Source organism: Eriocheir sinensis, chromosome 25, assembly GCF_024679095.1.
Source record: "Eriocheir sinensis breed Jianghai 21 chromosome 25, ASM2467909v1, whole genome shotgun sequence".
Taxonomy (NCBI): Eukaryota; Metazoa; Arthropoda; class Malacostraca; order Decapoda; family Varunidae; genus Eriocheir; species Eriocheir sinensis.
This window is the reverse complement of record NC_066533.1, coordinates 6,677,881-6,691,748: the sequence shown is the minus strand read 5'-3', so window position 1 is coordinate 6,691,748 and position 13,868 is coordinate 6,677,881. Positions and strand designations below refer to the sequence as shown.

Below are 13,868 nucleotides of genomic sequence, written 5' to 3'. Positions count from 1 at the left end.
AAAAGGAAGAGGAAGAAAGAAGGAAGCGAAGACAGGAGAGGTGAAGGAAGACACCATGAAAAGGAGGAGAGGAAGAATGAAGAGGAAGAGGGAAGGAGGCGAAGAAAGAGGGAGAGGTGAGACAAGAAGAGAGGAAGTAAAATGGAAATCATGAGAACTGGGTGCTAAGAAGGAAACATGGACTACATAGAAAAGCCTGGGCGAAGAAACGAGAAAAAAGAAGGAAAAATGCCAAACAAATAAAGAATGAGGTGAAAAGAAGACTGGAGAAGGAAAAGAAGACAAAAAAGGAAAGAAAGAGAGAAGCAAATGAGGAAAGCAGGGTGGAGGGAGAAGAGGAAGAATGGAAAAGGGGAGAAAATAAGGAAGGAAAAAAAAGGAGGGGAAGGACGAGTAGAAAATAAGGAAAGAAGAAATTGAAAAAGAGGCAAGAAAAAAGGGAAAGAAAATACTAATCGCAAAGGAAGACAAACGAGAAGCAAACGAAGGAAAGGAAGAACTTTGAGAAGTGAAGGTGGAGGAGGAGGAGGAGGAGAAGGAGGAGGAGGAGGAGGAAATAAAAAGACAAAGAAAAAAAAGATAAATGGGAATGAGAAAATGACAAGGAAAAAAAAGAGAAATAATACAGAAGAGGAGGAAGTAGGGGAGAAAAAGAAAAGGACGAACATAAGAAGATAAGGAGTCTGCAGGAGGCCCGTAGGCTTGTGCAAGGCAGCTCCAGTAAACCTAACTCCACCTAAAATCACTATCCATAAATTCATCTAATCTATTCTTTAATGTGTCTATCGCACTGGCACTCACAACATGACTGCCAAGCCTGTTCCACTCATCTACCACTCTAATGGTGAACCAAATCTTGCCATGTCCTTGTTGAATCTGAATTTATCCAACTTAAACCCATTACTATACGTGTCCTACCCGGTTCTCTTACCATCAGGACCTTACTAACATCTCCCTCATTAAACAAGTCTCCTCGCCCTTTTCGCCTCTCTAGAGAATGCAAGCTCAAGTGTTTAAAGTCTTTCCTCACATGGCAAGTACTAGCTCAATAAAGTTCCTACTACCTAACCTCAACACGAAACTTTGTCATTGCCGCAGGGTTGTGCTTTGACCTTGCCTTCATGATAGTTGATAATAATGAGCACCCTCGTCCTCGATTTCAGCCTATTCACCGTACGCGCCATAATTTACAATTCAATGAGCATGTTCTTCCATTTATTTGCGCAACTAATCAGTGTTCCCGTTCATTTATCCCTAATTTGACCTAACTGTAGATTTTACTTGCAAATGAGAACGTTTCAATTGCTCACATTGATAAATTTAGAGCAAATGTCCACACCCACCTGTTGGCTCACTGGGTGTTGTTTTTTAACCCCACTCCCTCTTTTTACTCTTCTCAATCTACTGTCACTGTCTCTTGTTTCTTACATCTTAGTCTGTTCATCGAGGGGTCTGCTTGGGTCTGCATCATTCTTCTTGTTTTCCTTGGAGGCTCTTTCATGGATCTAGTAATAAGAATAAGAAAAAGAAAAAGAAAAAGGAAAAGAAAAAGAAAAAGAAAAAGAAGAAGAAGAAGAAGAAGAAGAAAAGAAGAAGAAGAAGAAGAAAAAAGAAAATAATACTAAAATCGCTGCCCAAACGCGGCCTAGCGGAGTGATCGTCTTGGCCGGCACTTCAACGCTCATTATATTATTAGCAGCAACTGAAGAAATCCTCCCCGGCATCAGCGATCACGTACATAGCAAGCCTTCCTCTCGTTAGCCGCAGCACCACCGGGACAGGGAAGGAGGCGGGAAAAAGTAGACATGATATAAAAAACATGTAGGGAAAAACAACTGAAGGGAGTGAAGGGGGAGGAGAAACCGAAGGAGAAAGAACGGGAGATATACGGAGGAGAAAAAGACTATAAAAATAAGAAAGGGGCGAAGGAGGAAGGAAAAAACGAGGGACAAAGGAAAGGAGAAAAAACGGAGAAGACAAATGTAATAAAAAAAGATGGAGGAAAAAACTGGACGGAGATAAATGGGGGGGAAAAAGAGAAGGAGAAAGGAAGGGAGAAAAACGGAGGAAACAAATGCTAAAAAAAAAGAACTGAGGGGAGTGAAGGGGAGAGGATAAAAAAGGAGGAGGGAGAAAGAGAGAAAAATGGAGACAAAACCTAAAAATATATGAAGAGGGAAGGGGGAAGGAGAAAGATGATAAAGGAAGAGAAACGGATGAGACAAAAGCTATAGAAATATGTAGGAAAAAATAAAGGGAGTAAAGAGGAAAGGAAAAAGAGGAAGAGGAGGAAGGAAGAGAAAAGAATAGGGTATATGCTTGAAAAAAAAACATTAGGAAGGAAAGGGTAAAGGAGGTAGAGATAAATTAGGAAAAAAAGGAATAGAAGGAAAAGAAGAGAAGGAAGAGAAAGACAGAAAAAAAACAGAACAGGTGAATATAGAGGAAAGGAAGAGAGGAGGAGGAGGAGGAAAGGGAAGACAAGGAAGAGGAGGAGGAAAAGAAAGAAGAGATGAATAAAGACGTCAAAGTAAGATAGAATGAGGAATAAGCGAAAGGAAAGGAAAGAAGGAGGTAAAGGAAAGCATAGGAAGTAAAGAAGAATAGTGAAAGAGAGAACTGAGAGAAGAAGGAAGGAGGCGAGAACAAAGTGGAAAGGAGGAGGAGGAGGAGGAGGAGGAGGAGGAGGAGGAAGGCGAGAGAAGTAATCACAGAGACCCGGAAATTGCCAGGAAAAAAGTTGGGAATTAATTTTTCGGCCTCTTCTGGATGAGGTTATTTGTTTTTGCCCTATTATCATTATTATTATTATTATTATTATTATTATTATTATTATTATTATTAGTAGTAGTAGTAGTAGTAGTAGTAGTAGTAGCAGTATTGTTGTTATTATTGTTATTATTATTATTATTATTATCATCATCATCATTATACTATACTCCACCCCCCACCATTATAATCTGAAGGGTGACGGGGGGGTGGGGGGAAAGAAATGGGAACAACCTTACCCATTACCATTAACCAAACCTCTCAATAACCTCCACTTCCCCACAATCCCCTTACAACAATAACCCAAATTACCTAAGGGGTGGAGAGTTGTTTCGGGGAATGATAGATTGATTCTCCTCTCCTCTCTTCCTTTCCTCTATATTCATCTGCTCTGTTTTTTTGTCTCTTGCTTCCTTCTCTTCTTTTCCTTCCATTCCTTTTTTTCCTAATTTATGGACAGAGTAGATACCAGCGATCGAATATAGAATAGAATAGATTGATATGAGGTAAAATTGATAGACAGATAGAATATGTAGAATAGCTAGAAAACCTTTAACCCTCCCACTCCCCATCCTCCCCCCCCTCCCCCCACCAACAACCCATACCACAGAACCGAGGGGAACTTGTTGGGGAGATCATGTCATTGAAGGGATGATGAATGTAGATGCGGGGGCGGTATCCTGGAGGGCCGTGGTTCAAGTCCCGCCCGCGACAATTTCCAGTCATCGCCGAGTGGTCTAAGACTACCTGCATGCTGCCCTGATGACCACCTTTCAACCCGGACTCTGGGTGACACTCTCTAAGGAGGATCAAGTGTAGCTCCGGGGGACAGCATGAGTCAAGCAAGAATGTCGCCACTATAAACTACTCCCCTGCGCCACTAACGGACTGGAGCCGACCAACAGAGCGCCATTATGACAACCTACCAGCGCTACAGTCCGACCCTGATAAAAGATAAAAATTGGCGACCAGACGCACCAGGAACACCATCAATCCTAATTCCTGTCCTCTTAATCATCCTTTAAAGAACAGGAGCCAAAACCAGCCGCTCCGCAACCCCCCCCCCCCCCAGTTTCAATTCCCTCAACGCAAAGTCTACCACCAACTTCCCGAAGCCCCAATCCAGGCAGCCCAAACTTTCTCAACCCCACAACAGCCTCAACACATCCCCCCATAACCCCCACTTATCCAACCCCAATCACTTCAACCTGCACAACCCAGGCAACCCTAACTTCTTCAACACCAGAATACCCTCAACCTCTAACTTCCCACAACACCCACAACCCAAAGAAATACAACCCCCCAGCCCAGACAACCCAGACCCTCTCAAACCCTCATCCTTCACAACCCCCACAACCTAAACTACTCGAACCCCCACAACACCCCCAATCAAAACTACCTCAACACCACAACCACAGCCCCCAACCTCCTCCCCCCAACCTCCACAATCCCAAATGACTTCAACTCAACAACCAAAACTCTCTTAGCCCCAACAACTTACACTCCCAAACCCCAAACCCCACAACCCAAACCACGACTCCAACCTCAAACAACCCAACACCACTAACCTGCGGGGTGGTGGAGGGTGCTGGTGGAGCGGTGGTGGGGGGACATGGCGGCCAGGCTCTCCCTCCGTCGCCGCACCTCCTCCGTCGACGCCTGCCTGAAGGGGGTGCTCGCATAGGCCCCCGTGCGCCGCCTCCAGAGGGCAGACTCATCGACGGAGCGACGCACGGTGGGGGAGAGCGGCGTCCCCAGCCCGCCCGAGCCATACTCCAGCTGTGGGGAGGAAAGAAGGGGAGGGTTAGTGCCTGGAGAATTGCTATGGATAAATAAGAGGTGGTGTACCGTGGAAGGAATTAATATATACAGATAGACAGAAGAATGGATAGATAGATGGAAGTAGATAAAGTGTTCTCCAGCTGTGAGGAGAAGGGGAGAGCTAGGGTCTGGGGAATTGCTATGGATTAATATGAAGTGGTTTACCGTTGAAGAAATTGATAGATAGACATCGATAGAACTGATAGAGATTGAGGCAGATAGGTCTCCCCAACCCGAAAGATCCATACTTCAGCTGTGGGGAGAAGGGAAGGGTTAGTGCACTGGGGAGTTGCTCGGGGAGGATAAGAAGTGGCGTGAGAAGTATTTAAGAAGAGGGAGGTTGGTGCTTTTAGAAGTTGCTTGGAGGTGATAAGAAGTGGTGTAAGAAGTTGTTGACGGGTGAAGGAATTTGGAGAGATGATAAATACAGACGTGAGGAAGGTAAGAAGTTTGTTTACAGTTTAAGAAATTGATAGACAGATATGAACAGATAGTTGAAATATTAGGAAACAGTACAGAGAAAAAAACAACGAGTCTAACCCATACTCCAGCTGTGAAGGAGAAGAAAGCAAGAGTCAGTACCTTGGGAATGGTTATAAGGGTAAAGGAATGGAGGAATCTAGACGATGGGAAAAAATATTTAAGGGTTGGAGCAAGGCAAGAGGAAAATCCCCATATTTCAAATGGGAGAATGGTGAGGGTTAAGTGCCTTGAAAAATGAGTTTATAGGTAAATAAATTTTGTAATATGATGAAATGGACGGAAACGGAGCTGCAGGACTAGAGAAACCATATTCTTAAAAGGGAAGATAGGGAAGATGGTTAAGGAAAGACATATGGTAAGACTTGGAAGTTTGATATGGGAAGACTAGGAAAATGATTATGGGAAGATGGTTATGATTGTGAGGTTGGGGAGACGGAACACTAAAAAGATGGTTAAGGGAAGGTGGTTATGGAAGACTACGAAGATGGTTTTGGAGATGTGAGGTGGAGGGGTGAAGTAGAGAGACGTTCCCCAACAAGCCACAACCGTACATCGGCTTAAGGGATTATGGTCGGTATCATAACACACCTTCGTTTCTCACATCAGTTATTTATAAAGGTCAATGAGGGGATCAGTCGGGTTCTAATGAGTGGTTCTTGAGGTTCACGGTACAGAAGAAGGGTCACACTACTACCAGGGTCATAAAACTACTACTGGAAATGCCCACAACTCCCACGAAAGCCTTGTCAAATATGTGTTCTTGGGCGGCGAAATGTCTTATAATGCGACTCTTTTAGTTCTTTTGTGTGTGGAGCGAGGGAGTGCTGGCGTGGATGGTGATGGTGGTGATGGTGAAGTAGAAAGGCATGTGGCGTTGATAGAGGTTTAACATTTGAGGTTTTCGATATAGCTGGTCCGCAATCTCACACACATTCGGCTCTCAAAACAAATATTTCAAAATGCCATAAAGGAAACTAGTCAGGTTCTAATGGGTGTTTTTTCAAGATCATGGTGCAGAAGCCTTATTTATCTTTCTTCTTAATCATCTTTGACTTCATTATTTTCCTTCCAATTATCTGTCAGCTCTTCTTGCAGTTTTATGTGTGCCTGTCAAACTTCACTCTCTTATCATTCGCTTTCTCTTTCCTTCTCTTTATCCCTCACTTGTCTATTCAAACTAAACAAGGAAATACCCGATAACCTCTACGAAAGCCTTAACAAATGTGTGAGTGTGTAAGCCTCGACATGGTTAAGAATATAGGTTTAGTTTCGACACCTGGTTCTGCGGATATTTAAGTCACGTTTTGAAGAGCGAGAGGCAGAAAAACAAGGCGCAGAAGTTTATATAGCAGTTTTATTTACCCTTGTTAGCATAGGAAACCAATTATTATCACCTGCCTCAATACGGAATAATTCTGTACCCTTTCCTTCACACCTGTCTTTTGGTACATTGTCCCCCCCCACTTGCGCCAACACTATACCTGTGTCTTATAAGTAATTGCCTTTCCTGAACACCTGCTTCTCGTTAATTTGATATTTCGTACCTGTCTCGCTGCTCTGTACCGACATCCAATTTCCATCTGTCCAAGCCAAGCACGAGCAATACACACACGCACACACACACACACACACACACACACACACACACACACACACACACACACACGTCACAAGTACCTCTTAGCCTAAATAACACGTATACCTGTATGACACTGCATTAATTAAGCACCTGACACATGCACTCTCACACACACACACACACACACACACACACACACACACACACACACACACACACACACACCTGTCCTGGCTCGACACCTTTACCTGTGATACTAATTAGTCACCTATACACACATGACACTTCTGACCCACCTAACATGTCACTCATCTTCACCATCACCATCACCACCTACACATACCATCACTGTCACCAACACCACCTACCTACATCACCACCACCACCACCATCACCACCACCACTACCATCATCAACACCACCACCATCACCTCTACCTTTACTAAATACTCAACGTTCATATATTCAATCCTCTTGTATTTTTTTAGCTATCTTCTCTCCTTCCTTTATCCTATGTTTATTCATCTCTTCATCCCCTCTCCGTGTTCTTTCATCTTCCGATTAGATTCCCCGCTCCATTTGCTTAATCTTTGTCATCCTCTCGCAAGCTCTTTAACATCTCTCTCTCTCTCTCTCTCTCTCTCTCTCTCTCTCTCTCTCTCTCTCTCTCTCTCTCTCTCTCTCTCTCTCTCTCTCCTCTCTCTCTCTCTCGTTCGTAATCTTTGTCTTTGTCTTTTCTTCTCTTCCCATCACGTCTTATTTATCTTTATCTTCAATCATCATGCCCATCATTCTTCTCCCTCCTTTTATCTTTACAGCTCTTCTTTCATCTACATGTGGATCTATCGTCTCTATATCACTCTTTCTCTTATCATTTTCCTTCTCTTTCTTCCTCCTTATCTCTTTCTGCCTTTCACCCATCTTTCTCATGTCTAGCTAACCTTTCTATGTTTTTTTTTCTTCTTTTATCATTATTTGTCTCTTCTTTAGTTTTGATTATCATTTTTTCATATCCTTTATCCTTCTTTCCCTATTATTCTGTTCTCTCTCCTGTTCTTGTCATCTTAAATACCTTTCACTTCTTTTTATTGCTTTATCCACGTTTTTCTCTATCCTCATCTATTCTTCTTTATCAAGCTTTTTTCTCTTCATCCATCTTCTTGTGTTCTATTCCCACCTTTATATTTCTCTCTATCTCCCTCTACTCTTCATTATCAAACTATTTCTCTTCACCCACTTTCTTCTCGTGTCTTATTCCCAGTTCAACGTTTCTCTATATCATTTACTCTTCCTTATCAATATCATTCTCCTCATCCACCTTCCTTCTTGTGTTCTATTCCCACCTCTGCTTTCCATTCCTTTTCGTTCCTGCTTCCAAGGACTCGTTAGCTAAGTCCACTAGTTTAGGAATGCACCAAAAATATCTTGTAATTAACTCAGACTCCAAAATACTACAGTCGGGGAGTTCGTGTTCATTTTCTTTTCTTTTTCGTGTAAAATTGCCTTCTTTTTCGTGTAAAATTGCCAAGTTTACTGCGGATATTACCACAGTTTAGCCTGCCTCTCTCTCTCTCTCTCTCTCTCTCTCTCTCTCTCTCTCTCTCTCTCTCTCTCTCTCTCTCTCTCTCTCTCTCTCTCTCTCTCTCTCTCTCTGCTCGTCTCTGTCTCTGTTCGTCTGTCTCTATCTCTCTCTCTCTCTCTCTCTCTCTCTCTCTCTCTCTCTCTCTCTCTCTCTCTCTCTCTCTCTCTCTCTCTCTGCCTGTGGATTGAGAGGAAATTGAAATGGAAAAAGATGAGAAATGAAAGGAAGGAAGGAAGGGAAGGGGAAAAAAGTATGAAACTGAGAGGGGAGTGAGAGGGAAGCAAGGAGTGGGTGGAGAGGGAACTGATGAAGGACAGAACGAGATAGGGAGATGGAGAAGAGAAGGAAATATGGAGTGGAGAGAAGGAAAAAGGAAGAAACCGAGAGGGAAGTAAGAAGGAAAACGGAGATTGAAGTTGACAGGGAAATGAAAGGGAAGCTATGAGAGGAGTGAAGAGGGAAGCTGAGAGGGAAAAGAAGAGGGAACAGAGAGTAAGTTGAAAGAGAACTGAGGAAAAGAGGGAAACTGAGAGGGAAGGAAGGAGGAAGAGAGGACCTACAAACACTAAAATGATATTAAAAAAAGGGGAGGATGAAGGAAGACTAAGAATGGGTTAAGAGAGGATTAGAAGACGCTGGAAAAGAAGATAAGAGAGGAACTGAGAAAGGGAAGCGAGAGGGGTAGTGAGAGGGAGGTGAGAGGAGACGGAGAGGGAATTTGAGGACGCTGGAAGAGGAGAAAAGAAAGATACAGAAAATGAGAAATGAGAGGGGTGGTGAGTGGGCAGGTGAAAGGGAACAGAGAGGGATGAGAGGGGTGAGAGGGAACAGAGAGGGGATATGACAACAATGGAAAAGGAGATATGAGAGAAACTGAGGATGTAAGGTGAGAAGGGTGATGAGAAGGGAAGAGAAAAAGAACAGAGAGGGAAATGAGAGGGGTGAGAGGGGACAGAGAGAGGATATGACAACAATGGAAAAGGAGATAGGAGAGAAACTGAGGATGGAAGGTGAGAAGGGTGATGAGAAGGGGACAGCAATGGAAAAGGAGATAGGAGAGAAACTGAGGATGGAAAGCGAGAAGGGTGATGAGAAGGGGAGATGAGAAAGGAAAAGAAAGGCAACAGAGAGGGGATGTGAGAGGGGACAGAAAGCGGAAATTAAGACACTGGAAAAAGAAGATAAAAAAATAACAAAATGGGAAGAGAGGGGTGATGGTGAGAGGGGAGGAGAGGAGGGGGGCGAGGGTAAGAGAGGGGTGCTTAGAGGGGGAGAGAGGGGCGAGAGGGAGGCAGGATAACTGTTGCTCGGTGGTTGGTCATCCTTAGGAGCTCAATAACACGAGTTTGGCTATTGATTGCTCGCCCCGGACACTAGGGGGCGCGGGGGAATGGGAGGGGAGGGGGAGGGGGAGGGAAGGGGCAGGAAGGGAAAGGCAGGGGAAGACTGAAAGAGAAGTTAGAGAGGGACAGAGAGACAGGAATACGGACGGGGAGAGACAGAAGATAAGGAGATTGACAGGAGGAGAAGAATGAGAAGAGGGGGAGGGAAGAAAAGAGAAGGGACAGGAAGGGAAAGGCAGGGGAGGACTGAAAGAGAAGTTACAGAAATGGACAGGGAGACAGGAATACGGACGGGGAGAGACAGAAAGTGATAAGGAGATTGACAGGAGGAGAAGAATAAGAAGAGGGACAGATAATGATAGAATGGACGAGGAAAGGAAGGAATAATGACGGGGAGGTGGACAGGAAAAGAGGAATAAGGACGGGGAGAGACAGAGAGGGATGGAGAGATAGACAGAAAGAGAGGAATGAGAACGAAGGAAAAAAAAAGGTAAAGTGAAGAGATGGACGGGGAAGAGAGGAATGGGAAGAAGAAGAGACGGAAAAGAAGATAGGAATATTGAGACGGAAGAAGGGAGAGAGAAAATGGTGAAGAGATTGACAAGGAAAAAAGGGAAAGAGGAATAGGATGATGAGACATGGAGAGTAAATGGGAGATAGAGAAGAAAAGAGAAGAACGAAAAGAATGAATGAGACAGGAAATGAAAGGGAGATAACACGAAAAGAGAGGAAAGAGAGACAGGAAAGGGGAGATAGAGGAAGAGGGAAAAAAAGGAAGACAGAATAAGAACAGAAAGAGATAAGGAGATAAGCACTTTGGAACTAGGAATAAGGATACGGAAGAAGGGAGAAAGATATGGAGAGCTTAGCAAGAAGAGAAGAAAGAGGGAGGAGGAGGAACAAAAAGAGATGGACAAGGAAAGAGAGAAAAGGGGAGACAGGAAAAGTAAAATATGTAAGAAAAAAAAAATAGTGGAGAGGAGGGAATGAAGAAGACGAGGGCAGAGGGAAGAAGAGAGAGAGAGAGAGAGAGAGACAGAGAGAGAGAGAGAGAGAGAGAGAGAGAGAGAGAGAGAGAGAGAGAGAGAGAGAGAGAGAGAGAGAGAGAGAGAGAGAGAGAGATTTAAATCCTTTGCCAACACACTCACACACACACACACACACACACACACACACACACACACACACACACACACACACACACTGGCAAACACACAAACAAACAAAACAAACACTCAAACGGTATGCCTCTTTTTCCTTCATTTCGAATTTACAAAGAAAAGAAGAAAAAAAGGAAAACAGGGGGAAACATAAGGGGAAGGAAGAAGGAAAAGAGAAAAGGAGGAAACAGAAACGAAGGGAAAGGAAAGGGAGAGGAGAAAGTGCAGTAAGGGAGGAGAGGGAGGGAAGGGAGGAAACTCTACTCCGATATCGAAACTTTACCTCCAATTACCTATGCTTCACCTCCTCCTCCTCCTCCTCCTCCTCCTCCTCCTCCTACTCCTCTCATGTCACTGTCAGCCATTATGACATTACGAGCCTGATACTGATGAAGGAGGAGAAGGAGGGGGAGAAGGAGAAGGAGGAGGAGGAAAAGGAGGAGGAGGAAGAGGAGAACGAGAACGAGGAGGAAGAAGACGAGGAAGAAGGGAAAGCGGAAGATTGCAAGAACGGAGACAGAAATAATGAAAGAATAAAGCTGACCTCAGTATAGAGATGAGAAAGAAGAGAGAGAAGAACAAAAACAAGAAAAAAGAACAAGAAAACGAAAAGAAAAAATAGACAGCATAAGATTAGTAAACAAAGAAATCAGGAGGCAAAGCAGAAACTAAGATGAGAAAAGGGAAAGAAAGAGGAAGAAAAGGAAGAGAGAGAAAGAAGAAACAGGAAGATGAGGGGAAAATGGAAAAAGAGAAGAATAAAAGATGAGAGATGAACAAAAAAAAAATATCATGCACAGAACAAGATGTAGATAACAGGATGAGAAAATGATGATGACATGAAGAGAGGAGGAGGAGGAGGAGGAGGAGGAGGAGGGTGAGGGTCATTAGAGTGTCATCATCTCAGCCAAAGGACGAAAAGGAGCCAGTTAATTGTGTGTGTGTGTGTGTGTGTGTGTGTGTGTGTGTGTGTGTGTGTGTGTGTGTGTGTGTGTGTGTGTGTGTGTACATAGCTAAGGTGTGAGTGTGGATCTCTCATTAGATTCGAAGTGCGAAGAAGGAAGAGGAAATATAATAGTGCAAGAGAGGAGGAGGAGGAGAAGGAGGAGGAGATAAATAATAATAATAATAATAATAATAATAACAATAATAAGAATAAGAATAAGAATAATAATAAGAATAAGAATAAGAATAAGAATAATAATAATAATAAGAAGAAGAAGAAGAAAAAGAAGAAGAAGAAGAAGATGAAGAAAAGAAACAAGAGAAGATAATGATCATGATAACAAAATTAACAAGCACAAGAAACAACAGGGAACATGAATATGATGATTATAGAGGAGGAGAAAGCGAAGGAGGAGGAGGAGGGAAAAGAGAAGGAGAAGAGGAAGAAACAATAAGAGAAAAAAAGTAAAAAAAGAAGTGGAGGAGGAAGCGGATGGGAAAAACACCAGAATAAAAAATCTAAACAAAAAAAGAGAAGAAAAAAAAAGAACGAGATAATAATCGAGCATGAAGAAGCGTCGTAGTCGGACAAGGAGGAGGAGGAGGAGGAGGAGGAGGAGGAGGAGGAGGAGGGAGATAAAGAGAGCAGTGCCTGGGCCAACACCTGACCTTGAGACACGAAATCAGTCAGCCTTGAGAGTGACTTAATGGTAGGGGGGAGGGGGGAGGGGGTAGGAGGGGGAAGGGGAGTGGGGTAGGGGGTGTATGGAAGAGGGGACTGTCTCACCCACCCACTGACTCATGGCACACAAACAAACAAACAAACACCACCCTCAATATCACCTAAATACTTCCTTTTCTGGTGGTGATGATGATGATGATGATGATGATGATGATGATGATGATGGTGGTGGTGGTGGTGGTGTTGATTGTGTACAAGTTGAAGTAATATATGTTTGTTTGTTTGTTTGTGTGTGTGTGTGTGTGTGTGTGTGTGTGTGTGTGTGTGTGTGTGTGTGTGTGTGTGTGTGTGTGTGTGTGTGTGTGTGTGTGTGTGTGTGAGAGAGAGAGAGAGAGAGAGAGAATAAAAAAATTGGTGCATTGCCAAATTTTTGCAGTGTCACGTCTCTCTCTCTCTCTCTCTCTCTCTCTCTCCGCTTTCCTTTCCCTCTCCCTTCTTTCTCTTCACACGATACAGAACAAACATTAAGGAGATGCAGTACGGATATCGGCAGGAGTTATTTCGCGATCATCGTCATCCGCCACTGCGACAAACTTCCTGCAGAAATAGTTAGTGCGGAAACGATTAACTCCTTCAAGAATCACATTGATCGTCACCTCGTTGCGTCAGGGATGAACCGAAGGAACCCGCGCGTACGTATAGCATGTGGTATAATTTGTTCGTACTTTGGCTGGAGAATAAGTTTATCACACAGTAGGCAATCTTGTAATAAGTCCGAATGTTTTTTTTTTGCATGCTCTCTCTCTCTCTCTCGCATTCTTACCCTACTCCCCCTCCCCCTTCCCTCCCCCCTCCCCCCTCTCCCTGATTTAAGTACTGAGGTCAAGAGAGAGGGGGAAGGGGGGGAGGGGGAGAGAAAGGGAGGTGACTCATCGTGGTTGGGGAGTGGGAGGGGAGGGGAATATCTAGAACACCCACCCACCCCCTTAACCGCCCATTACAACATCTGCCCCTTCCCCACTTCTCCCCACTCCTCCCCTTCCTCTTCCTCTTCCTCCCCACCCTTCCCCAACTTCTTCCCCTTCCCTCCTTGGCACTGCACTTCCTTCCCATTCTTCCTCTTCACTTCCCCTTCCCTCCTATCACACCCCATCCCTATCTCTTTCTCCTCTTCATTTCCCATCACTTTTTTAACCTATTCTTTCCCTTTTCCTTGCATCCCTTCTTCCCCTTCTTCAACATCCCTACCTTTCTCTCCCCATCTCCTTCTTACCTTTTCTTCCCCTTCTTTAATCTCCCTTTCCTTACATTCTCTACTTCGTTTCACCCTCCTCCTCCCTCTGCCCCTCCCCACTATTGCCCCTTCCTTCCCCCTTCCTCCTCTCTCCACGTCCCTTCATTCCCCATCCCCTTCTTTCCCTTCCCCAATCTTCTACCCTCACCTCACATCCTTCACTCCCCCACACACTTCTCTTCCTCCTCTATTCTCTCCCTCCATGCCCCT

At 44.1% G+C, this 13,868-nt stretch overlaps 1 protein-coding gene across 3 annotated transcripts in view; it reads right to left on the bottom strand.

Moving 5' to 3' along the window:
• Positions 1-13,868, bottom strand: part of LOC127003263 (uncharacterized) — a 63,823-nt gene that overhangs the window by 40,537 nt on the left and 9,418 nt on the right. For all 3 annotated transcript variants that reach the window (XM_050869689.1, XM_050869691.1, XM_050869690.1), the window contains exon 2: positions 4,338-4,548. In XM_050869689.1, coding sequence (XP_050725646.1) covers positions 4,338-4,548 — 211 coding nt within the window. The remainder of the gene's footprint in view (positions 1-4,337; positions 4,549-13,868) is intronic.